The sequence below is a fragment of the Cotesia glomerata genome, unplaced genomic scaffold (genome assembly GCF_020080835.1).
Source record: "Cotesia glomerata isolate CgM1 unplaced genomic scaffold, MPM_Cglom_v2.3 scaffold_24, whole genome shotgun sequence".
Lineage (NCBI taxonomy): Eukaryota > Metazoa > Arthropoda > Insecta > Hymenoptera > Braconidae > Cotesia > Cotesia glomerata.
In genome coordinates this window covers 50,024-77,557 of record NW_025402885.1, presented here as the reverse complement: position 1 = coordinate 77,557, position 27,534 = coordinate 50,024, and the positions used below count along the sequence as shown (strand labels likewise).

General features: G+C 32.2%; 1 protein-coding gene and 3 long non-coding RNA genes across 4 annotated transcripts; 2 read left to right on the top strand and 2 right to left on the bottom strand.

Moving 5' to 3' along the window:
* Nucleotides 1-10: 10 nt before the first annotated feature.
* Nucleotides 11-19,389, bottom strand: LOC123274147. Its single transcript, XR_006511459.1, has 4 exons — nucleotides 19,380-19,389; nucleotides 12,276-12,286; nucleotides 8,925-8,927; nucleotides 11-496 (listed from the first exon to the last, which is right to left on the bottom strand). It is a non-coding gene; the product is annotated as an uncharacterized LOC123274147 (long non-coding RNA).
* Nucleotides 3,587-4,938, top strand: LOC123274145. Its single transcript, XR_006511457.1, has 3 exons — nucleotides 3,587-4,185; nucleotides 4,311-4,606; nucleotides 4,683-4,938. It is a non-coding gene; the product is annotated as an uncharacterized LOC123274145 (long non-coding RNA).
* LOC123274146 lies at nucleotides 5,493-7,158 on the bottom strand. Its single transcript, XR_006511458.1, has 4 exons — nucleotides 6,610-7,158; nucleotides 5,969-6,207; nucleotides 5,722-5,860; nucleotides 5,493-5,647 (listed from the first exon to the last, which is right to left on the bottom strand). It is a non-coding gene; the product is annotated as an uncharacterized LOC123274146 (long non-coding RNA).
* Nucleotides 19,390-25,182: 5,793 nt separating the features above from the next.
* LOC123274154 lies at nucleotides 25,183-27,462 on the top strand. Its single transcript, XM_044741644.1, has one exon. The coding sequence runs from the start codon at nucleotides 25,183-25,185 to the stop codon at nucleotides 27,460-27,462; it is 2,280 nt and encodes a 759-aa protein (XP_044597579.1).
* Nucleotides 27,463-27,534: the final 72 nt, after the last annotated feature.

Below are 27,534 nucleotides of genomic sequence, written 5' to 3'. Positions count from 1 at the left end.
GACACCGTCTATTTAACTAAAGTTGTAGCAGAAAATGTTCCTAAATTAAATCTAGAATAGAAAAAAGTTTACAATGAAATTTTAAATTCAATTATATCTGATTCTGGGCAGTTGTATTTTCTTGATGCTCCAGGTGGCACTGGAAAAACGTTTTCAATCAATTTACTGCTTGCGAAAATCAGGAGTGAAAAAAACATCGCTATAGCCGTTGCTTCTTCAGGAATTGCTGCGACTTTGATAGACGGAGGTAAAACAGCTCACTCTGCCTTTAAACTACCTCTCAATTTAGGTTATTCTGAGTCTCCACTTTGTAACATCTCTAAAAAGAGTGATATGGCTCATGTGCTGCGAGAAGCAAAAATTATTATCTGGGACGAGTGCACTATGACTCACAAAAATGGTATTGAAGCTCTAAACAGATTGCTCCAAGACATTAGAGGTTGCGACCGAATTATGGGAGGAGTAATTGTTCTCTTGGCCGGTGATTTTAGACAAACTTTGCCTGTTGTGCCACGAGGAACACGTGCAGATGAAGTTAAAACCTGTACCAAGTCATCAATTTTATGGCCTTCGGTCAAAGTTCTATCTTTGAACATCAATATGCGTGTTCATCTTCAGCCAAATTCGAAAGCAGAAGAGTTTTCAAAAATACTGATTGATATAGGTGATGACAAAATTCCGGAAGAAGACGGAAGAATAAACGTGTCCTATATTAATTGTGAAACTGTCCCAGATTTAATCACCTTGACAGACAAAATATACCCGAATATTGACAAAGCTGGCGACAATTGTAGTTCATGGTTAAAGGAGAGAGCCATCCTCACACCAACCAATGAACAAGTCAATTGTATTTACAACTTTTTGCTGGAGAAACTGCCAACTGAGCAAGTAAGATATGAATCGGTGGACAAAGTACTGGAGGATGAAGAAGCTGTCCACTATCGTGTTGAATTCTTACAAACTCTCAATCCACCAGGGATACCACCTCATGTTCTTCAACTCAAGATTGGCACTCCAATAATGTTGCTCCGCAATTTAAATCCGCCAAAATTATGTAATGGTACCAGGCTTCAAGTCAAGGTCTTACACAAAAATGTCATTGAAGCCATGATTTTCACCGGAAAATATGAAGGAGAAACTGTATTCATTCCAAGGATTCCTCCGATCCCATCAGATTACCATTTCGAATTTAAACGTCTGCAATTTCCTGTCAAAGTTTCTTATGCCATGACGATTAACAAGGCACAAGGGCAGAGTTTGAAGATGACTGGTATTGATTTAAGAAATGACTGTTTCTCTCATGGCCAACTATACGTGGCATGCTCAAGAGTAAGTTCACCTGACAACTTGGTCATTCTTCAACCAATAGGAAAAACAAAAAATGTTGTACATAAAGAAGTTTTAAGTATTTAATTTTCTATTTTTGACTATATTAATGATTATTTCTTTAAATTAAATCGATAGAATCAGAAAATGAACAGTAATCCAAATAATAAATATTCAAATTTTTAAAAATTTTTGGATCTACCGCTAGAGTGGTTTTTAATTCAATTATTTTAAATATTTTATCTATATAATAATTTCTTTTTACTGTTACAAAAGAAATGTTTATCAAGCTTTCAATTTTGTTTAGTGTTAATTGATTGGATACATTTATAAATTGCAAAAGAATATATATAATAAAAAATATATTTTAATAATTTTCAGGTTTATTGTAAAGCTAAAACTATGAACAATGTGTTTTTTGGATTTTAATTTAGGTTTCTAATATACAAAATTAGTGATCAAAAAAATTTTAAAACTATGAAAATAACAGTATAAAAATAAGAACCAATATTAGCATATGCTAAAATAGAAAATGCTAGCAATATGTTAAAAAGTTCATAGTTTTAAATTTATAACCAATGTTCATTTAGAATTAGTTAATAAAAAAGATATAAGTTAAATTACTGTCTTTTTATTTAGCACGACAGAGTATTGATGCCTAGGTTTAAGTTGTTTATATCTAATCTATATTTATATAGATTTGATATGTATAACAAATTCTAAACTTGATGGTATTGACACTCACGTCGATCCATGGTGTAGGCCTACTGGGGATCCCGCCATGTAAAATAATGGGAACGCATCGTACGACACAGTACCTCCATGGTGATGTGAAAAGCTGTGTTATTAGCTGTGATATTATTTTAACTCATATGAATCGATAAGACCCTAAGTAGTTAAGGGTATGTTAATTTCGTAAAATCCGTTTATGATAAATAATTAGGCAGCTAGATAACACAATTTAATATTTCTTTCACTTGGCATGTATTTTATACCACGCGAAGCGGGCGGGTAACGGCTAGTATATATATATATATATATATATATATATATATATATATATATATATATATATATATATATATATATATATATTATAATGGTCTTTTCACCGGCACTGACGTCGACAGGGCCGGAGAGCACCACCTAAAATGGCTCACCTGGGTTTCGAAGGTAGTTGGGCGCCAGGAACTTACTATTCCACGATTCGAAGTCGTTGTCGTTTGTCGTCGGGCGGCGGGTCGATGACGAAGAGATTTAAAATTCGAATGAACGGCGAAACGTAAAATGCTTAAATCTAAGTAAGCTCGGGAAAAGAAAAACAAAAAAACAGTAATCGCCGAATGTCCAGTCAACAATTTATTTTTAACAGTCGCCAAGAATTATTAATAATTTTTCAAAAATTACTATAATAACAGTTAATTATTCGCCGAATGAACGAACAATAATAAGTACAAGAAACAACAATAATATCGATACGTCGGTGACTCGCAGATAATAATTTAAATGACTTATAGTTAATACTACGATGACGTAAGCAATTAATCGATCTTCAAATTACTTAATCATAACCAAAAATTATATTCGGTCCGTCAACGGCTCGTAAAAATCCCGAATTGATTTATAATTACTTATACGATGAAATAAACAATTAATTTTGCTCAAATTAATTAATAATAAAAACAAAATAATAAAACTCAATTCGCTCCGTCGGTGGATCGCAAATGCTCAAGAGCCATTATACTTAATAATACAATACTCTAAATAATTAATTTATCTCAAAGTAACTAATAATTACGTATACGATGAAATAAACAATTAATTTGTTTCAAACTAATTAATAATTCAATAAAAGCTTAAAGTCGGTCCGTCAATGGCTCGCAAATTCCCAAATTAATTTATAATTAATAATACAATGGAATAAACAATTAATTTTTCCAAAATTAATCAATAATTAAACAAATAAATAAAAAAAATTGAATTCGGTCCGTCGGTGGCTCGCAAATTCCCCAATTAATTTGCAATAGCAAATTAAACACAATGTAACTTTAATTTAACGATGATTCGCAAAATAATAATTCAAATAATTCAAAATTCAACAATTTGGCGGGCTCGCGGCGGATAACTAATTACGGTCGGTAAATCGACTAAGCTTGCGGGTAGGTGAAGCTCGAGATAAGTTTGGGCCCGCGCTCGGAGATGGCGCGTCGATCGGGCTAGCTGTCTTAGAGCTGTATTCATAGTTCGGGCTTAAGTGTAAGTGCACCTTAAGCACAAGCTTAAGGCAGCGTTTAGATTCATATACGGCTTTCTTAAGATATACTTCAAAATTTGATCTTATCTAAGACATGTGGCTGGGATAAATATTCATAATTTTAACTTAAGACAAGCTTGAGCATTAGATATTTCTGATGTATTCATATTCAAATAAGACGGTCTTATAAAATACCTTAACCTTACTTTTCATCCAAATAAGAGAGTTTTTTTCTAAGTCATCATTTCAGTTGACTTGAGATAATCTTAAATGTATTTACAGTGAAAAAAGTGGTTCAAATAATGAATTTTTTGGGGTTATATAATATTGACATCGACGATAATAATGATATCAATTTTGATTTGGACGACGATGATTTAATCATACGTATTCCAAAACGTTATATTCGAGATGTGCAAGATCCTTTTGATTTTTGTTCAGACATCGAATTCAAGTAAAGATATAGATTTGACAAGGATAATGTTAAATTCGGAATATTACCTCTTATAGAACAAAATTTAACTAAAGTCAATAAACGAGGATTACCAATCCCACCAATTTTTCAATTATTATGATTGCGATTTTATGCAACTGCAAGTTTTCAGGTAATTATAAATCAAGTTGAGAATATTTATTTCTTATTTACAGTTATTTGCTAACTTAGAGAACACTGAAAAGAGCGTTTTTATTTTTCAAACAAATATATATTTTGATAAAACTATTCTTACAGCTCATTTTAGGTGATACCATGACAGTATCACAACCAACAGTTTCCAGAATAGTTTTCGGGTGAGCGTTTTACTTGCAAGCGAAATTCATGATTACATTAAAATGCCTCGAACTCAAGCAGCAAAATTAGAAAACCAGAGACTTTTTGAACGTTTGGGATTTGGTAATGGAGCAATTGGAATACCCGGGGTTGATGGAGCAATTGATTGCACTTATATCCGATGAGTTCATACAATGTTTCAAAATATTAATGAAATCAACAGAAATCGAAAGGGCTATTTTTCTCTGAATGTACAAGTAAGTATTTCTCTTATTTTCACTAGTCATTACAGACTGAATAACTTATAATATGATAATTTTTATTATTTCGTAGGCGATTGTTGGCTCATGGATGGAATTTTTAGATATTGTTCCAGAATGGCCTGGTAGCGCTCATGATAGTCGAATTTTTCAAAATTCTCGAATTTACATGAGATATTCTGAACGTGAACTAACTGGGATACTTGTCTACGTATTCTTGATAATTTGTAATCATAAATTAAAGTCACAATTTTATCTCAGTTGAATTCCGAACTGTAAATGTAATAAATTCAGAATTGTAAATATAATGGATTCTATAAAAATTTAAACTTTCGTTAAATAGATATCATTTGTAATTACTTTTTCAAAAATATATCTATAAGAAAAGTTTTTGAACGTGTTTTAATAAAAAACAAAATTTTTTATAAAAAAACCATTTTTATTTTCAACCTTGACATTTTTGGTTTGATTACATTAAAAAAAGTAATTTATTTAATATAAAAATTTAATACATGCTTTAATAAAATGTTACGGGCTTAACACTCTAATATAGTTAAAAATTGCATTCAAATGCACTTTAAAATTAAAATACTGTTAGCCCTTGGTACTTAAAAAGTTTTTTTAACGTACAGTATAAAATTATTTGTATTTTAAAAATTGCTATCACCTTATAAAATCTTTCAAACTAACGATAAATTTTTATCTTTACATTTCTATGCTATTTATTATAAAAATTAATAATAAACTAGAAACATCCAGAAAAAATCATGTCAATCATGCCCGTAATTCTTATTTTGTTGTCTTAATAAATTTAACTCACTTAGTTCAGCTGCAGCGGTTGCTGCACGAATCTCTAATTTATATTTTTGTTTCAGGTGTTCTATTGTTAGATTATGTATCTCTTCTTTATGTTGACATTTCAGTTGAAATAATTTCTCTTCTTGCTTTATTATTTTCTTAACCTTTCGCTTCTATAGAATTTCTCGTCTTCATTGGGTGGATTTTTTCTTCCTTTAGTTCTTTTCCTATATTGTTGAGCTAAGATGATTTTAAAAATATTAATTAAAATATATATTTTAAGTATTATGGCTAATAAAACTATTTCTACCAACGATTTTTTAGTAACAATAGACGATGAGGGTTCACGTGGTAATTCTTCATCATCATTGCCATCATTCTCATCATCTGGGAATAGTTGTTCAAGGCTTATGTATTCTTCACATTCCATTGAGTCAACAGCATTACACTTAGCTAGATAAAAAATATTTCTTATAATTTCATTAATAGTGAACGATTAACCAATATATAAGAAAGTCAGAACTGCAAATATCTTGGTAGTTTTAAAAATAAAATAATTACAGAAGGAAAAAAAGATGAAAACGTCCTAGTAACTTCTTCTTCAGACTTATTTGAAGAAAATAAAATCGGTGCAGTTTTAATTAAGTTTGGGGCAATAAGGAAATATCAGGATCAACTTCAGAATCTGGAATTGATGGACCGACCCCAGTTGCAAGGCGATGTTGCTTTTTGGTTGTCAGCGCATTCCGTTGTTTTGTTTTTAGATTTGACCAAAGTTTTTTGAGTTGATCTGCGTTTCGCTGCAATATTTTTAAAAATTATTATAAATTCGGCATACTATGTATTAAAAAAATAAAGATGAAATTAACAGATAACTAACAATTTTTAATTGTTTCTCTTTGAAAAAATCAAAATAAAACGCAATTAACGAAAAAATTTCACATCCCAAGCGGCACAAATTTTTTTTTGTTAATGTTTTGTTAAATTTAAGTTGACAATTATTAATTTTTTAACTTCTTGTTGAGTGAAATCTACCAAAAAGTTAACATTTTTTTTTGTGACGCTTGGGATGTAGAAAATTTGAAAAACTACAAGTCCAATTTTCAAGAAAAACTTTCTAAAACTAATTTATTTGTAAAATTTAATTAAAAACTGATCAAGTGGCTGTTAATTTTAGAGTCATATTAAAAATTTAATTTTACCCTTTCAGTAATTATACTAGATGAATTAAAGTCGGTTGCGATGAAATCCCATGCTTCTTTTTTTTCACTTAATGTAGCAGCATAACTCTTTTTATTTTCAATTACTTGGGCATAATTTTTTAAAATTTGTAGAAAATATTTTTTTTCTACAGCGGTAAAATTAGTACTTTTTCCTTTTTTTGACATATTTTCTTCTGATCTTGCGGTAATAATTTTCTAGTTGAATTAGAGGCTTGAATTTGAGGCTTACAATTTTCTAAGGTACATTTGTACATCTGTTTACAATTTTGAATAAAAAACTTCATTGTCAAAATTTAAGTACTTTTCAACCAATGAGATTGTTGGAAACATAAGAATTTTCACGGAAATTGACGAACCCGCGTTGACTTGGTCTTAAGTTGGGTCTTACTAAAGCTTATCTTACTGAAAATAAGATCCTGCTTAAAACTTTTTACTTACTCAAGTTTATCTTAAAGAATGACTCTGAAAACATCATAACTTACAGCCGATAAGGCCGTCTTCATGAAGACAGGCTTAAGTACAAACTTAAGACCGGACTATGAATACGGCCCTTACACAGCTCCAAATTTCTCGGGCGTTACGTTTAATAACAACAACAAAAAGAAATCAAATTCAATTGTCAGCATCCATCAATGTTCCAACCAATAAGACCATTAACAATAGTAATAATACTGTCACACCGTTGGTTCAATGACAGCGTCTCGAACAAAAAAAAATAACAAAAAAAATAAATAATAAGAAGCGAACGCTCGACTTTGAATCTACGATTTAATGTACGAACACAAACACAAATACACCCCGATGGTACCGTGCCTCTGAGTGTCGTCACACACGTGTCGATAATCCGAAAGGAATTCAATAATTACTTTCGTAAAAAAAATATTAATAAAAAAAAATTACACCAAAAATCAAACTGGTGAAATTAACTAAAATCGATCGCGATATCGCGGTGAGGACACCCTGGGGCTAAATTAGCGATCAGACTCACCCTGCGGCAGCAGTGAACCCCTCGGGTCGGTACTCGTCCAGGTAGCTGACTCTCAACGAAGTTGGCGGGATAGCAGGCGGAATAGCGCCGATGTCTCGGCGATGGTGTCACCCATGAACACGTGATAATAAAATAATCGTCACTCGGCGATTTTTCAATAAAAGATCGTCAAAATATCTCCAACAAGACAAACAATTTAACGAATGGTAAAATTTAACCCAATAACGGATCGTAATTGCGTTTCAAAATTATTTTATGCGCGTATCGGAATTTTTTTTTTGCGACTAACAGGCACGGCGTCCAGATCAGAATTCAACTATGGTTGCCTCCTCGGCAACATGTGTTCTCTAGTTTTCCGTTAGTTCAAAAACCTCGCATCCAATCAGCTCACGGCTTCTTCTAGCCGACCGTTGTATTACGGGGTGCGTCCAGTACTCCGCTGCGATCGATGATTGGTCGATATGTCACTCGGTTCGGCTTACGGCATCCAGATGGTGCCTCGCTCGACTTAAGTTGCTCAAACGCCGTCGTCATTCATCGATTTCAAATTTTGCTTCGCTCTCGCCGTGGTCCTCCTCCAGATGTCACGCTGGTCGTTGATGGCTCTGTGTGAATTCGCGGGTTCGTCTGATCGCTTAAACTTAATTTCGCTCTCACTCTCACATACTCTCTACAATAGTCACACTCATTCATGCATACTTTTCAAATTCAGCGCGGTTTCGGGTATAAGCCTTACCTCAAGCTCCACACTCTGATCAGAAGGCCGCTTGGGGCGACATAGTCGTGTCGAATTTCCGCATTCCATCAGCTGAGCCAAAATAATTAATAATGATAAAGAAAATTAAAATAAACAAATAACCAAACTATTCTTTTGACATGGGGAATTTTTCCCATGTCACAATATATATATGGGCAGATCCATTAGTTTTCAACGAAAGTAAGCGCACTTAGGTCAGCGATTTTGATGCCGATTTTTTCCTCGAAAATACACCTCAAAAGAAGACGATTCTGAAAATTTGAGCCCAAAATAATCAAATCCAGCTGCTGGAGAATTTTTTGAATTTTGGAAAAAGTCGATTTTTCCTTGATTTTCAATTATTCATATCTCAGCTTCTATATAACTTAAAGACCCCTACCAAACGGCATTTTTCTCAATAAACTCTCTACTTTTAAGAAAAAAATAGTTATTTGGTCTAAACTTATTTTGGACTTAGCTGACAGCCTCTAACTAACGAACTGTTTTAGTTAGATTTTAGCTATTTATAAAACACTATTATATGTACAGTGTTTTAAGTTAAGGGACGACCAGCTTCTAATATCTTCTATTGGGGTATACTTTAATAGAATCTACGCAATTTTTCCTTGATTGCTTCTGTTAAGTAAAGTTATAGCTATCCAAAACCTATCGAAATGTAAAAAATTGCTATTTTCAGATATCTAGAACTTTTTTCTCAGAGCTTCGATTTACTTCAAATTTTCAGGAAAGTTGCTTCATTATATCCTTAAAAAGTTCTGAAAATTTGAAGTATGCTATCGAGTTTGTATTCGAGTTATAAATTTTTTAATATCGTCGAAATTACGTTTTAAAAAATAATTTTTGTCGATAATTTCTTATATGTCTATCAAATTATTGATTTGTTAACAAGTAAAATTTGTACATAGATAAAACTTCTGTTAGATATTCCTTTCTCGAAAGTGCTCTAATTGTTTTCAAATCGTTTGAATGTTTATTAAAGGTGGCGCTTGAACCATTTTTGTTACCTTACTTATCCGCTTCGTAGCGTGACTGAGGTATTTACGTTAACATATGTTCATGTAAACAATGTAAACACCTGTATATCTTCCTACAGTATTAAGTAGATGTTATTTGATTAATTTGAAGTATTGATAGTATCAAAAATTTTAATAATGGAAAAGTGTTATATCGGTTTATCTACTGATTTAGAATGTCCCTTCGAGACATACGCTGATAAAAAAGTTCTATATAATCTAAGTGAATTAAGCGAAGAAAATATTTTACTTTTAAAGTTGAGATTACAACACGAACAATTTTATGAACAAATTTCAGATGGGAAAATTTGTCATTACCACAAGCTCCGATTTTTAGATTACTTTTCTTCGTATAAATATAAATGTCGTGATCCTTTAAATAAACATAAAAAAAAACATAACTAATTTCCTCAGTATAATCAGATTAGAGACATGTGAAAATTTTAATAATGTTTTATCAGAAGTACTTTCAATGAATTTAATTCCTGGAGATAAATGGTGTCGAAACTGTGAAGCATGAATAAATCAAATAGTCGAACCATATTTAGATAAATCAGAACCTATGGAAATTGGAGATGTCCATGAAGATCAGAATATTGCAAGAGGTGACAGTGCTACTTTATCACGAGGCAATTCATTATTTGAAAGTTTCACCTCACAACCATGTTCATCTGGATCTTATTATCAATCTAATTCGCAAACTGTTAATTCAATTAACAGTATATTGAGAGAATCGAATATTGATCCTATAAATAAATCTAAGTTATCTACGGAGCGCTTGCAAAAAAAAAGCAGAAGAAGTTTTGCTAGAAGTTTTAGATAAACTCACCCAAAAAATAAATAACGCCTATGATTTAAATATTTCTAGTTTTAGTAGTCAAATAACACAATTTGATAGAAGATAGTAACACGCTCAAAGACATTATATTATCTCTGCAAAATCAATTTCAGCAAGTAAAAACTGTTTCTGAAAAGATTCAAGTATTAACAGTTTTACCACTATCTTGGCAATTTAAACAAGTTCAACAATACTTTAATTGTTCTGATTACATGTTTAGAGAATTCAAAAAGTCCAAAGTACAAAACGGTACGTACAGTATAATTTCATGTATATATTAGTTCTTCATTAAGTAGTATGATAATGAAATTTTATTTGAATACATACTATCAATTCTATAAAAATTTATCGGTTCTACATCTTTTTTTATTTTTTATCAAAATACTGATTTTAATTTTTATTCCAGGATTATTAAAAATGAGGAAGAGAAAAAAGTTTTGGAAAGTTACAGATGATATGAGAGAAATCATAAAAAATTATTATTTAGACGAAAAAAATTGTTATATTTGTCCCGGTATAAAGCAATACAAAAAAAAAGTGGAAGTGGTTCCGATTCAGGAGAATTGGTGCAAAAAAAAATGTTATTGTATACGCTTAGAGATTTATACAGCAATTTTATTGAGGATCATTCAGAATACGATAGTTTACCAAAATTTTCTGTCTCTGCCTCATTGAAACCAGAAGAATGTGTTTTTGCTGGTGATCCAGGAACTCATAAAATTTGTGTCTGTTCAGAACATGAAAATGTCAAGTTAAAGATATCTGCATTTAAAACTGATTTAAAATATAGAGATTTATTTGCAGTCGCAGTTTGTAATGTTGATAATGCTGATTGTATGCTACATAGATGTCATAAATGTTCTGGAGTAGCAGGTATGAAAAATTTAATGAATGAATCAGAAATATCTATTTTTGATGATTTAGTTAATTACAAAAACTGGGATACAGAAGGCAGTAGAGCAGTTCTTAGAAACCATACTGAAAGAAAAGAAATATTTTTAGAAACTTTATTTTGTGATGTGTGAAAATTGACCGTGCATCATTACATTGCAGATTCACAGAAAAATTATTTATACGATTGCAAAAATAAATTAGAGCCAGATACTTGCATTATTACCATGGATTTTGCTGAAAACTATTCTTTTATTATACAAAGATCTATTCAATCATTTTACTACAATAACACACAAGCAACACTTCATCCTCTGCCTTCTGGAGAATCCGACGCTTGACAGTACAACGCGATGCTCATACCCTTCGCAGGACGCACTCATTGCGTCTTCGGAAATTGAAACCTCTTGAGGAACTCCCGGTGCGCCAGTTGCCCATGAAAACCATGCCACTGCAATTTAATCGATATCATAAGTATTTATTATTTAGTTTATTAATTTTGTTGTTATTATTATTTGCAAAATATTTTCTGAGTTAATAAAATGTTTATTTTTAAATAAATTTCAATATGTTTTTTAATATAATAAATATATTCAATAGAACTCTATATTAAAATACTATGAATGAATAATGCAATGTATATGTCAGCTCAATGAAATGGGGCGACTTATAAATGTCAAGCCCAAAAATATCTTTAAAAAAAAAGGTAATGTTTAATAAATGATATCTAACATTACAATAATCTATATTATTAAGAGAATAAGGAAAATTTTGTTTCCAGGATAATTATGTGATAAAATCAGTTTTTTTTTTTTTTTTTGTGAAATTCAATGTCATTGCAAGGGTCTTGACTCGAATTTGTGCCTATTCAAGGTTTCATTTTATTTTCACCGATAATCAATTTATTATGATAAGTATTTAGGCTACATTCGAAAATGCTCTATTTCTAGATACATAATTAAGAAATGACCTTGTATCTTGTGAAGTATGGACATTTTTAAAAATATAAGCTCATCTCAATGCTACACTCGTCGAGACCTTTCATTTGAGTACCCACATCAATTTTTCATATATTTATATATATTATATATATGTATATATGAAAAATATATCAAAATGCATGTGGGTACTCAAATGAAAGCTCTTGATGAGTGTAACATCGGAATGAGCTTATATCTTTAAAAACGTCAATATTTAAGAAAGTACAGGGCATTTAAATAAATATCTCGTGAACTATTGACATTTTTAAAGATATAAGCTCATCCCGATGTTACACTCATCAAGACCTTTCATTTGAGTACCCACATAAATTTTTCATATATTTATATATATTATATATATGTATATATGAAAAATATATCAAAATGCATGTGGGTACTCAAATGAAAGCTCTTGATGAGTGTATGATTTACTACAAAGATCCTCAGGCAACTGATAAAGAAAAGCTCCAACAGATGAGTTTCTGTGTGATAAGTGATACGACTGATCATGTAGCTTACACTGTACATGCTTTTCAAGAAAAACTCATGAAAATAATAAAAGAGGAATATCCATGGATAAAAAATGTTATCTACTTTTCGGACGGCGCAGCTACACAATATAAAAATAAGTAAGAATTCTTAGAAATTTTTGAGTTCCAAAATATACTTAAAAAGCAATTAATACTAACGTTGTTTTCGTCGATTTAAGAAAAGTTTGCATTTTGAATAAATCTTTAATTTAATACTTATATTTACTTTTTATAAAGGAATAATCTAGCAAATGTTTGTTGTCATGAACAGGACTTCGGTATTAAAGTTACGTCTTATAATTTTTTTGCCACTAGTCATGGAAAAAGTGTATACGACGAACTAGAGAAAAGTAATGCGACATTGCATACGATCATCTCCTGATCAACAAGTAACAACACCATTGGAGTTTTATGAATATGTTTTCAGAGAAATGAAAAGTATAAGGTACACATTAATAAAATTATAACTCATAGTAATACTTAGTGTAATTAATACTCTTTATTTCCAGAGCAATTTGGGTATCTGACGTTGAAGTTCAAAAACATAAAAAAAAATTGAAAAAACGATTTGATATTGTAAAAACCATCAAAGACACTCGAATGAACCATTCGTTTACACCGATTAACAACAATTCTATGGAAGTAAAAATGACTTCTTTTGACAAAAATTGTAAAGTAGTTAAAGTAAATTTATAAATAAACATTTTTTAAATTTGCTAATATAATGACTTAATTCATAATTTTTCGGAGTTTTACGGAATAATCAGAAATAAAATACAAGTAATTATCGATTATGATGCGGAAATTATATTTATTTTATAAGATAATTATTATTATATGCCCTCCACTGACGATTAATAATGAATTCTATATAAAATTAAACGTAATTTTGACGATATTAAAACATTTATAAGTCGAATAAAAACTCGATAGCATACTTCAAATTTTCAGGACTTTTAAAGGATATAATAAAGCAACTTTTCTGCAAATTTGAAGCAAATCGAAGCTCGGAGAAAAAAGTTCTAGCTATCTGAAAATAGCAATTTTTTACAATTCGATCGGTTTTGGATAGCTATAACTTTACTTAACAGAAGCAATCAAGGAAAAATTGCGTAGATTCTATTAAAGTATACCCCAATAGAAGATATTAGAAGCTGGTCGGCCCTTAACTTAAAACACTGTACATATAATAGTGTCTTACAAATAGCTAAAATTTAACTAAAACAGTTCGTTAGTTAGAGGCTGTCAGCTAAGTTCGAAATAAGTTTATACCAAATAACTATTTTTTTCTTAAAAGTAGAGAGTCTACTGAGAAAAATGCCGTTTGGTAGGGGTCTTTAAGTTATATAGAAGCTGAGATATGAATAATTGAAAATCAAGGAAAAATCGACTTTTTCCAAAATTCAAAAAATTCTCCAGCAGCTGGATTTGATTATTTCGGGCTCAAATTTTCAGAATCGTCTTCATTTGAGGTGTATTTTTGAGGAACAAATCGGCATCAAAATCGCTGACTTAAGTGCACTTATTTTCGTTGAAAACTAATGGATCTACCCATATATATAAGGGTGTGCCAAAAAAAGACGATATTTTTTTTTTTTGCTCTTAATCCAAAATATTTTAGAAGATGTCCCAACAAAGCTCCTATTAAAAGCGGAGCTCAAAATTCCAATTCTAAGATGTCCTCCATCGAACTTAAAGTTTTTCCGTTTAAATAACATGGGAAACATGATTTTTTATTAGTTTTTTGTCCTGCAAACTCTGATGAAATTATTTTTTAAAAAAACAAATGGATGAACCTTGTTGATTATTAAATTTGCTACAAAAAATTCTTTTGAGTCGAATTTCTATCTTCAATATTTGATTTGTTACATAGCTTTGAAATTCAAATTTCCGGTTTTTTGCATTTTTTTTCTAAACTGTAAGAGTTAGACAAAAATGTTGAATAGCAAATTTGTAGGACTTTTAATATTCTATAAAAAAATTCTCATCAACTTTTTCATATCATCAATAACGACGAAGTTACAGGCTCATATATATTTATTTTTTCAAATTTTCGCTTTTACGAACTGAAATATTGATAATTATACAAAAAGTTTGGTAAAAATTTGTTAACACATCAAACTTACAACAAAATTTGGTGACTAAGATATTTCGTAGTATCAAACCATAAAATTTACAGACTGAGTCAGACATATTTTTATGATTTTTCAACTATTTTATAAAATATATTGATAAAGGACATAAAATGTCATTAAGATATCAAAAGCAAATACAATTCACAATTTAATTGCAGTTATTTTTAGTTCAATAATTTTTAATATTAGCTTCAAATATGAAAATATTTATATCTTTACTATCTATTTATAATTTGAATTAAAATTTTTTTGAGAACTTGCTTTTAGCGCCCTCTGTACATATATCGATTTCCGTGCCATTGATCACTTACCGCTTGATTGATTCAATTAGTAGATTCGATTGTCTTTTGATTTAATTAGTCCTTAATTGGTTCAGTTTTTAGGTTAGTATTTAGCTAGTTATTGCAACAACAGCAACGCGTGTATCTTTTTCATAGAAAAAAGCAATGTCTGAAAATACAAACCAACGGAACTTGGAAAACAACCCTTTCCAGCTATGCGGTGGCCAAATTTCCCCCACATGGTCAAGTCAGCACTTTCATCCGGTCGGTTCACGATACTTACCTGGGCCTTGGTCAGACTCCAGGTAGAGTATCATCCTCTAGAATTACTTGGTGAAGAGTATTCGTCCGAGTAATTCTCCCGAGAAAGAACTGCTTGCCTTATCGAGCCAAATTTTGGCGTTTATCATTTTTCCCCTAACTCTCTTGTAACGAACCGGAAGGGTCGTTTTAGACACCTGTCCGGTGTCTTCGAACTAGCATTCAAAAATAATTATTTATTATTTTAATCGTAATTTCCTTCATTTTCTATCCATTCGTCTCGCCAAATTCTAAGTTTTTATTTTCGAAACTCAATTCTTTATTATTGTAATCGTAATTTCCTTCATTTTCTATCCATTCGTTTCGTCAAATTCACAATTCTTTATTATTTTAATCGCAATTTCTTTCATTATATATCCATTCGTTGATTTTCTATACTAAATTGTCCTCGGGACTTATAAAATCTTCGCTTACCTAAATTATTTCTGACAAAATAATAATCGTCATTTCTTTCATTTTATATCCATTCATCGCTTTCCCATACTAAATCTTGTTCGGAACTTAGAATAATTTGCCCAGTCTTTTAATTTCTTTTACAATTAATTCGCTCGGCTTCGTAATAATTTCTCACACGCTTAATTTCTTAATTTAATCATACCTTTGGTAACAATAATATAAAATTATTAACTAAATAAATACAATAATTAAATAATAATCGCCGCACTAATAACAATAATTGTTTCTATTAATTTTTAAGTAATTAACAAAAAATAAACTAAAATACTCAAATACAAAAAGTAAAATCTGGGTCATACCCCTCTTTCCTCGGAAAGAAAAGTGGTGAACTTGGTTTGCCACTTTTCTTTTGGTCCATTCTTCTCCCTTTCTGAAGTTCAGAACACGGAAAAAATGAAACACGACTGGTTACTGTGCTACACAAGAATGAGCGAAAATATATAAAAAAATTAGGAAAACGGTTGACCCTGAAGGCCCAGAAAAAGAGGGACACAAAATCGCCGAATGTAATAAGCCTGCTAAATGCGCACTGTGTGCGGATCAATCCGGTACAGAGAATAACGCCCATCATGCCGGCACAAGCAGATGCCCAGTATACCAAGAGGCACTCAAGAAGATAACTGATAAACGAAAATGAGAATACTGCAGCTAAACATCAACCACTGTGAAGCGGCACATGATTTGCTCATGCAGACAGTACGTGAACAGAAGCTTGACCTTGTGCTTATATCGGAACCGTATAAACACCTCGGCGGCCAACCATGGGAAACTGACTGCACCAAAAAAGCTGTCATATGGTCCTGTCGCAAGCTCCCCTTCCAGAGTGTCGTTAACAATGGCAGCGCCGGCTTTGTAGCAGCATCGGTAGATGGCATCCGCTTTTACAGCTGCTACGCACCACCTAGCCTCACTATTGTTGAATTCATGGACTTTCTGGATCGACTGATGGAGAACGCGAAGCAGTACCACTCAGTGGCAATAGCTGGAGACTTAAACGCCTGGGCAGTGGAATGGGGCAGCAAACACACCAACGCTCGAGGTAAAGAACTACTGGAAGCTTTTTCTACGTTAGATGTAGTATTGTTAAACAGCGGCGATGCGCCGACGTACACTAAAGGAGACGCAAGTTCTATTGTGGATCTTACTTTTGTCAGCAGCAGCCTCATCAGAGGAAACTACGACTGGAAGGTGATGGAGATCTACACGGCCAGCGATCACAATGCAATTCTCTGGGAAGTATCAAAGGACCAGAATCCTAGAAGACCGGCTAAGAAACTTGACATCGTTGGGTGGAAGGTGAAATCCTTTGACCCAGGTGCTCTCGTAGCTGCCCTAAATAGTGAACCGCTTACTACTGGATCTGCAGAAGAAATGACCAAGGACTTGATGAAGAGAGTGACCCAGGCTTGCGACACCTGCATGCCCCGTAAACGGGGCATGAACCAAAGACCTTCGGTGCACTGGTGGAACGAACACATCAGCTTCCTACGGAAAGAGTGTCTCAAGAAAAGAAGAATATCTCAGCGTGGTTATCGGCGGCCTGACTCAGCGGAACTAGTCGCAGAATACAAGAAAGCTCGTCGACATTTAAACAAAGCCATCAAGGATAGCAAGAAGAACTGCTGGAAAGAGCTAATCAACGAGGTGGACAAAGACTTGTGGGGTAGACCTTACAAGGTAGTCATGGCACACCTGAAATATCAGCTAATGCCGTCTCCTACGTGTCCTCAACTCTTACAGAAGATCGTGACTGCGCTGTTTCCACGACAGCGCGTTTTCAACTATCTGTTGACACAGGACGAACTGAATGATATTCCACCTGTCACGAAAGAAGAACTGATGGAAGCTTGTAACCGCGTCGGGAATAATAAAGCACTGGGATTGGACGGAATTCCTAATATTGCCTTGAAAACATCTATTAAAGCAGCGCCAGCGTTATTCCTCGACGTCTACAACATCTGCTTGAAGGAAGGGATTTTTCCTCGGAAGTGGAAACAACAACGGCTGGTACTACTTCCTAAAGGGAAAAAGCCACCGGAAGAACCGTCATCTTATCGTCCACTCTGCATGCTGAATACAGCCGGTAAGATACTAGAACGTATAATCCACCAAAGGATAGAAGCAGTTGTCAATCCACTCTTGGCAGACAATCAGTACGGATTTCGGAAAGGACGATCAACCCTGGACGCGATCAACCTGGTTGTCGGTATAGCCAAAGACGCAATCGCCGGTACCAGATGGAAGGGGGGAACGAAGAAATATTGCCTGGTGGCAACTTTAGACATAAAAAATGCCTTCAACTCCGCCAACTGGGATTGCATCATGCAAGCCCTTCAAGAGATAAACGTACCAGGATACCTACGAAGGATAGTCGCTAGCTACTTCACAGATAGAGTCCTGAGATATGACACGAAGAATGGTCCAAAATAGTATGATGTTACTGGAGGTGTACCGCAGGGTTCTGTTCTCGGTCCACTTCTCTGGAATGTCATGTACAACGGATTGCTATTTATTGAAAATAAATTAATTTTATTATATTATGATTTCTATTTGTAAATCATAATAAATATAATGATAAAAATATGAGTTAATATTACAAATATTTACAAATGAAATAAGTTTCGTTTTTTTACTACTATTACAATGTGATCCACAGGGACAGTTCTCATTTAGCACAGGAATGATTACTGTGCTGCACGAGAATGAGAAACGTTTGTCAGGTGACTCATTCGTACGCTTGCGCAGTACTCATACTTATTTTATATAGTAAGAGTTCTTCTGCTCACGGGAATCTCTATTGTCCTAAAAGCTAACAGCGACTGTGAACATGAGAATCACTCGTGTTTTCAGTGTAATGTGCAACATAGGAATGGTTACTGTGTTGAAAGATACTCAGTCATATGTAAAGACGACTCATTCTTATTATCACATGATCTAGTAATGTGCTAAGAACTTTTTTTATATATTTTCGCTCATTCTTGTGTAGCACAGTAACCAGTCGTGTTTCATTTTTTCCGTGTAAACATCTTGTTGGTCTTTGACATCTCCATGGTTGTGAAAACGACGAAAACGCGATAGATGGCTTTCGCACGTCATCAATTCAGCTTACAAACAAAAAAAAAAATAATTTTCTTTTCACGGTTTCAGGTCAATAAACAGGCTCGGTACTAATAAACTATGTAACTAAACAGACTCTCGAATTTACATTTGGTATCTTTTGAAACTTGGGGTCTTTACTCGGTTTTACGTGGATTTTCTTCCGGTGTCCTCATCGCTGAATCTGGTTCACAATCGGGACCTCGGATGGATCTTCCTCACGGTTGTTCTACGGTAATGCGTCGTGGTTCAAGTTCTACTCATACTCGGCTTTGGATTCAACTTCAGGTGCCTGCCCACGTAGTGGCACACAGGACTTTTTCAGGTGCCTGCCCACATAGTGGCACACAGGACGAATTCTGCACACCCGAACGGGATTAGGGGAAAGTAGGGCCGGAAAGGGTTGCTTTCCAAGCACCCGAACGGGATAAGGGGTAAGTAGGGCCGCCATTTAGGGTGTAACCGTCGGTAGGAATACTACTTTGTAAAGGTAGTAGACAGAGTTTAGCCACCAGGTGGCACCGAAAACGGAAAAACAAACGGTGTGTGCGGGTTATGTTCGAATATTGACATAAAGTTTGTACATATTATCACTTAAGCTTTTGATATTTGTTGAAAAGAGTGTTCTAATGTATTGTTTATATTGTTTAATTTGCTTATATTGATTATATCGTTTATTAATATGATCAGGCCAATAAAGAGGTTTCCTTTTTTTTGATTTATTTAAAATGAAGTGTTTTGTTTATATTTTGTTATTGATAATGTGATCCCCGTTTATGACTCTGGACTCCGGCGAGCAAATTTCGAGCCGGGAACAAATTAGTTATTTATATTTTGGAAAACGTGGACGTTACAGTGCAACCGGTTTTTTTGACTAAAACGATTATAAAAAAAAAAAATTCTAAATCTTTGCTTAACTTTGAAACGGCTCATGGACTCGAATTAGTTTTATTCAATAATTATTGATAATTATTGAAAATTATTGATAATTTCACTATAAAGTAAATTTATGTATAGTTAATTTTACCTTCAAGAATTCTGCTTTTGTTAACTTCATTATATGACATTTTAAAAGTTAAAGTCGTAATTTTCTGAAATGCCACATTTTTCATTTTTGCTGAGTTAAAATTTTGAGAAAATAATACAAGCTACGAAATAATTTTGGTTTATTTCTTTTAGACATATGGCATATGACTTATTGTTAGTACTATAGGGTCCAAAAATGTGAAATTTGTGTTGTTATTCTTGTCAACGTCGATTGATAAATAATTTTATAAAAATTCTAATCAATTTCAGTGCAGGAGTTGATAAAGGAACATGTGTTCGACTAGAGAAAATGTTAAAAAGACCATTATTATACTTGGCATGTCGATATTACATTTATGAATTGATCTTGAGGAGCGTTGTTGAAGTTGTTTGGCCAGGAGTGAATTCTCCCAATGTAGCAATTTTTGTACGCTTCCAAAATTTTTGGAAGAATATAGACCAAACAAAATATGAAACTGGAACTTAAGATTCCCTGATAATGAACCAAGTTCAAGGAAAAAAAGATGAAATAATAAGTTTCATCATTAATAAACTTCAGGTAGTTATAATTATCTTATTTATCTATTAATTTTTGCAAATTTACTGAAATAGCATAATCGCCACTTGAGAGCAGTTTGCTAATAAGAAATTTTGAAGAATAGAAGAATTATCAAATATTTCAGTCGAATTTTAAACGCTGTTTCGGTGAAAACGTTTTTATCGGGAATAGTTGATGAGGTGAATTTTCAAATTGTTTATTCAATAAATTTTGTGTTTAGATACTGATGATTAAATCCTATACTACTTGAAAAAAATTTACGCATCGGGGTTTCACAACTTAATATTTCAGTAGTATTTTTTGTCTCTCGTTACAACAGTTATTGATGAATAAGCAATCTTTCACTCGTCATTATAAAATCTTAGGAAATTCTTTGATTTTTCATTCTTTCGGCACGATTTAGTTAACATTAACTAATAATTCGGCTATTACTAGTGTTTATGCTTCAAGCGTAGTAGTTAAACATTTTTACTATCTCAGTGTACCTCATATCAAATATATTCTCGAGTAACTTTATTATTTATATATATATATATATATATATATATATATATATATATATATATATATATATATATATATATATATATATATATATATATATATTAGGTGTGCCAAAAATCGGATATTTTTTTTTTCACTTTCTGCTAAAAATATCGTAGAAGATGTTGAAACAAAAGGCCTGTTTAAAGGAGAGTTCTTAATTTTAATTTTAAGAGGTCCTCCATCGATTCTAAAGTTTTTCCCATTTAAATAACGCGGGTAAAATTTTTTTTTTCATTTTTACTGCCGCAACGTCTGATGATTTCTTTTTTTCATAAAATAAACTATTAGACCTCATTTAAGATTAAATTTTGACCAAAAAATTTCATTGGGTCATATTGCTACCATCGAAGCCTGACTTTTTATAAAGCTTTACAGTATCAATTTTCTCCAAATTTCGTGTTTTTCGTAATTTTTAGCTGAACTATCCAAGATAGAACAAAAAGTCAAATAACAATTTTGTAGTTCGTTAGACGCATTACAAAGAACATCTCAATAAATTTTTTGTAGTCAATATTTTCAAAGTTACAGACCAACAAAATCCTATTTTTCTAATTTTTAGCTTTGTTCAAGTGAACCATCGATAAAAATACAAAATAGTTTGGTTCTTATTTTTTAGTACATCAAATTCTTTGATTTTTCATTCTTTCGGCACGATATAGTTAACATTAACTAATAATTATTTCTTTCCAAATTCAGATTACAAATCATAGTTGTCGAATGACATTTACGAGATCATGTTGTTAATCTATTATTCAGTGATAACTCTCGAAATAAATTCTTACAGCTTCATGAATTAATAAATTTTATATTTCAGGAAAAACATGACAGAGACGACGATAAAGAGTTTTTGGAATTGGCCTTGATATTTTTGGGCGGTACTCCGACAAATGGTATAAAATTCAGAGCTCCAGGAGCAAACCACCATGCAAGATGGATGTCGAAATCTCTTTACGCCTTTGAACTCTTCATGTTTAAAAAACAGTTCAAGATAAATGCAACCAAAGTTAATGGATTTAGATATATCTGTTTATTTCTGATAAATTTTTATGTTGTCTCATGGTTCAGTGCACTTCTTGCTATTAAGTCATCCTATCAAGATTTGAACATGGTTAAAAATCTTTATATATTCCGTTCTGTTCATAAGCAAATTTCTGATGCAGCAACTTCGACAATATCAAGACATTTATGGTACTTATCGGAAGAATTGATTGGTTTAGCTTTGTTTGATGATGCAATTTCTTCAAAAATTAAAAGACAGACCGTAAGTACCATGAAAACGCGCAAAAGTGATCAATCGAACTTCAAAAAGTTTACTGTCACAGATATAAGCTTATTATTATCGATGAATATCAGCAATTTCGCGAGCAAGCGGTCGTTATTTTTATTTGAACAGTTTGAACTGGAGCATGATTTTATAAACAAGGATCCAGAGCTCTGGACTTTCGATCAAAATTATCAACAATACAAATTTGTCCTGTCAGACTTAAAAGTTGTTAATGATCTCGCTGAAAGAGGCGTTGCATTGATCCAGGAGTACAATGATTGTTTGACACGAAGTGAGGAACAGAAGCAATATTTACTGCAAGTGGTCGAAGAGCATCGTCAAAGACTTCCTAACTTTAACAAAAATATACTTGTAACTGCTTACTCTAAAAAATAAAAAGAAAATATTTTCATGCGTTTAAAACTATATAATTATCATTAGATTGATAATTAAAAATTTCAAGACATTTTCCTTTTTCTAAATTCTATCCTTACTACTGAAGCAAGTAAGTGATTCTCAGATTAATTTCTAATAGTTTGTAACTAATTGATACGTTTTTATTCTGTAATTTCGATATTTATTTCCATAATGATTTCATTTGTATCTACAGTCGAGTCGCGTTATAAGCCCTCCTTGTATCTCTCTCTTATTAACGTGAGTCTGGTTAAAAAACAAAGAAAACAAGCCGGACTCATAACGCGATTCGACTGTATTTAACATTTATGCCAGAAAAAATCGTAAAATTAACAATAATATTGTTAACATTTTTCAGCCACTGGTTACATAAAAAATTTACAAAGGTTAATTTTGCCGTTAATTGACTAAGGTTTTTATATTTTAATTATATTTCATATCCTTTATCAATATCTATACTACTATATAAATCTATTGACTCTGTCTGTACATTCAATTTTTTCATATAATTTTGTGATAAATAATCGTTTTATGATGCGCTGATTCACATCCAACTTTTTTTTTTTTTTGTCTGTCTGTCTGTCTGTCTGTCTGTCTGTATGTCTTCTTATAACTCAAGAACGGCTTGACCAATCTTAATAAAAATTGGTATACAGTCAGAAGACGTTATTCTGCGAATGATAGGACATATATGATGTCGGTCAACCCAGTGGTGGTTATGAAATAGGAGTCCTAATCTATATTATTATGTGATTCCTATCTATATATAGTCACTCATCACGATATCTCGGGAACCATCAGACCTAGAAACTTGAAATTTGGTAGGAATATTACTTTTGCCATGTAGAGGTCAGCTAACAACGGTTTTAAAGAAATTCCTCCTCCAAAGGGGTTTGCGGGGGCGTTAACAATGAAAAATTTCCAGTTTTAAAATATAGCTCCTATCGACTCCAAATTTGGGAGTAATTCTCTGTCAAAGATGTAGAAATAGTATATGAATGAATTTTACGATATTTAACCTCACAGGGGATTGCGGGGGTGAGTATTAACAATGAAAAATTTTAAGTTTCAAACTGTAGCTCTTACAGACTCCAAATTTGGTAGGAATTTTCTGTAAGTGATGTATAAATCATTTATGAACGAATTTTACGATAGCTCACCCGACAGGGAATTGCGAGGGTGGGTGTTAACAATTAAAATTTTTAATTTCCAAGCTATAGTTCCCATAAACTTCAAAGTTGGTAAGAATCTGCTACATATGAGGTAGAAATGATCTAAGAGCGGAATTAATGGCAACCTAATCCAAATATGAACTGCGGGGGTGGGTGTTAACAATGAAAATTTTTAATTTCCAAGCTATAACTCTTATAGGTTCCAAATTTGGTAAGAATCTGCTATATGTGTGGTAGAAATGATCTAAGAATGGATTTTGTGACAACTTATTCCAAATATGGATTGAGAGAGTGGGTATAAACAAAAAATTTTGATTTTCAAAATATAGCTCCTACATGCTCCAAATTGAGTAGGAGTCTTCTATATCTATACTATATCTATACTATATGAATGTCTGCGACATAAATTAAAACGTGAATTGATTCATTTATCAAATCGAAATTATTGAGTTAATAATAAATATCATCATCATCATATAAATAAGTAATACTAACATATTTAAATATATAGCTTTTATTATCTACCCACGTCCCTGGTAATCCTTAATTAAAAAATAATCGATCATAAGAACTTCTTCTTTCATAAAGAACATGACGATATTCGAATTCCTTTTTGTGTTAAAAAGAAGAAATAATCATCATTCATCTTCTTTACTCTATAGTTATTAGCAATAACACCTCGATAACTATAATAACATAATATATTTTTACTTACAAAATTAAATATAAATAACTCACGAGTAGTCTTCGCCATAGATAAATGGATTATTATTCGGAAAATAGTAACTGGAAGATGATTGGACATGTTTTTTGTTTTATTTTAACTCAAATATAATAATTATTATATTATTTAATAAGATATTTATATTATATTGATATTGACATTGATGTATTGATGAGAAAGAAGAAATCGTGCTCAAGTACCAATCAATAATGAGATTTATTTAATTTATTATTCAACACAAGAGAATGTTTTGGTTAAATGTAAACATTTAAAACGTTATGAGGTTACGTACATCTGTCATCTAATTACCTGGCATTTGTTTGTGAACAAAATATTATTTGTAAAAAAAATATAACCAATAAGTAAACTTTGAATAGCTGTTGCGGAGATCAAAGATTAATAGGAGTGAGAGCCATATTATGAACGACGATTTATGCCAATAGAAGTGCAGTTTGATGGTCGCTTCATTTAATAAGTATTTAAACGTACTTTTGTTGATTTATTTAGATTCAAAATACGTTTTTAATTTTGATTAAAAAATTTATTTTTTTAAAAATAATAATGCCCAAAAAAAAGAAAAGTAATTTGAATACGGTGACAAAAGCTTCTAAACTGAAAAAACTAAAACGTTTAACAGAAAATTCTATTGATCGCGCGAAAAGATTAGAACAAAATAAAAAACGTAATGCAGCTTCAAGAGCGACTGAAAATGATGAGCAGCGAGAAAGTCGTCAAAACTATGATCGTTTAAGACATGTAGATCGTCGGAAAAAAGAATTACCTAAAGAATATAATGCGCGCGTGATTAAAGATCGTGAACGTCATGTGGAATCACGAATTAATGAAACGAATGAACAGCGTATGACTAGATTAAACCATGATAAAGAACAGCATAGGTTTATACGATCATTAGAGTCTGATGAACATCGAGCTCAAAGGTTAATTCAAGATCGTGAACATCATTCTCAATCGCGTATGAACGAGACTTCTGAACTCCGTGAAGAAAGATTAAATAATGACCGTGAACGTCATGTGGAATCACGTATTAATGAAACAAATGAGCAGCGTATGACTAGATTATACCGCGATCAAGAACAACATAGGTCTATACGGTCTATCGAGTCCGATGAACATCGAGATCAAAGATTAGCTCAAGATCGTGAATATCACAGTATTAATAGAGAACTTGAATCGGTAGAAGCTCATGAAAATCGTAAAAAAGAAGCTCGGGAAAGATATTATTCAATGCTCAATAAAAAAGAAATAAACTTGCATCAAAATCAAGAACGTATTGCAGAAATTCGAAGAAACGAATCTGATACTCAACGTAGTGAGAGGTTACTTGCTGATGCACAACAACATGAAATTAATAGACACTTGGAGACAGAGGAAGAGCATGAACAAAGATTAGCTCTCGATCGAAATAGACAAATTCAGAGACAGAAACTTTTTTGGAAAGACAAAATAAACAGTGGTTATTCATACAATCCTCTTATTGATTACAAAAAGGAATCTTATATCGGTCAGATGTCTATAATATGTCCTGATTGTAAAGCCCTCAAATTTAAAGGAGAGTCTAAAGGCTTATGTTGTTCATCAGGGAAAGTCACTTTAGATCCTGTTGTTGATCCTCCTGAACCTATCAAATCGCTTCTTAAAGGAACACACGCGCAGTCAAAACTTTTTTTAAAATCTATCAGAAGTTATAATAATGCTTTTCAAATGACATCATTTGGAGCAAAAATTATTACTGAGGGAAACTTTATGCCTACATTTAAAGTTCAAGGCCAAGTCTACCATTTGATAGGTTCTTTGCTCCCAGAGGAAAATAAACCTTTTCAATTTTTACAGATATACTTTATATCTGATTACAATGAGCAAGCTAATGTGAGGTTAAATAATTTTCAAAATGTAAATAAAAATCTGATTATTGAGTTGCAAAATTGTCTCCATCATGTTAATCCGTATGTTCGAGATTTTAAAGTGGCTTTAGAATCAATTCCAATAAATAGCAGAAATAATTGTAACTTAATTATTAATGCTGATCGTAAACCTGCATCGGCACATTCTGGTTGCTATAATAAGCCATCTACGAATGAAGTTGCTGTATTATTAGTTGATCAACACTATGAAAGAAGAGATATTATTTTATCTACTAGAAATGGATTATTAAAGAGAATTTGTGAGACTCATAGGTCATATGATGCACTTCAATATCCGCTTATGTTTTGTCGAGGAGAAGATGGTTATAATTTTGGTATACAAACAACAAAGAAAAAAATTACTGCTCTTCAATTTTATTCTTATAGAGTTATGGTAAAACATAATGATTTTAATAGTTTACATCGCTATAAACAACTATTAAATCAATTTTTAGTAGACATGTACGCTAAAATAGAGTCTGAAAGATTATTATTCATACGAAATAATCAAAAACAACTTAGAGCAGAAAATTATATTCACTTACAGGATGCCATTCAGAACGATAAAGATTTTGGAAATTTAGGTCGCTTAGTAATTCTTCCTTCGAGTTACACTGGAGGTCCACGGTACATGCACGAACGTACGCAAGATGGATTTTGTTACGTAAAAAAATATGGTCGTCCAGATCTCTTTATTACTTTTACGACAAATCCAAACTGGGAAGAAATTACAAAAGAACTTTATGAAGGGCAGACTTCATCGGATAGACATGATATTACGTCAAGAGTTTTTCATTTAAAATTAAAAAAGTTGATTGATTTACTCACAAAAGGGCAACTTTTTGGTCCTGTAAAATGTTATATGTATAGTGTAGAATGGCAGAAAAGGGGACTTCCTCATGCTCATTGCTTGATATGACTTGAAAAGAAACTTCAGCCTGATAAAATAGATAATGTAATCAAAGCAGAGTTCCCTAATCCTCAAGAAGAT

Excerpts from the sequence above, each read along its gene's own strand:
- LOC123274154 (XM_044741644.1), top strand. The coding sequence starts at position 25,183 with ATGCCCAAAAAAAAGAAAAGTAATTTGAATACGGTGACAAAAGCTTCT.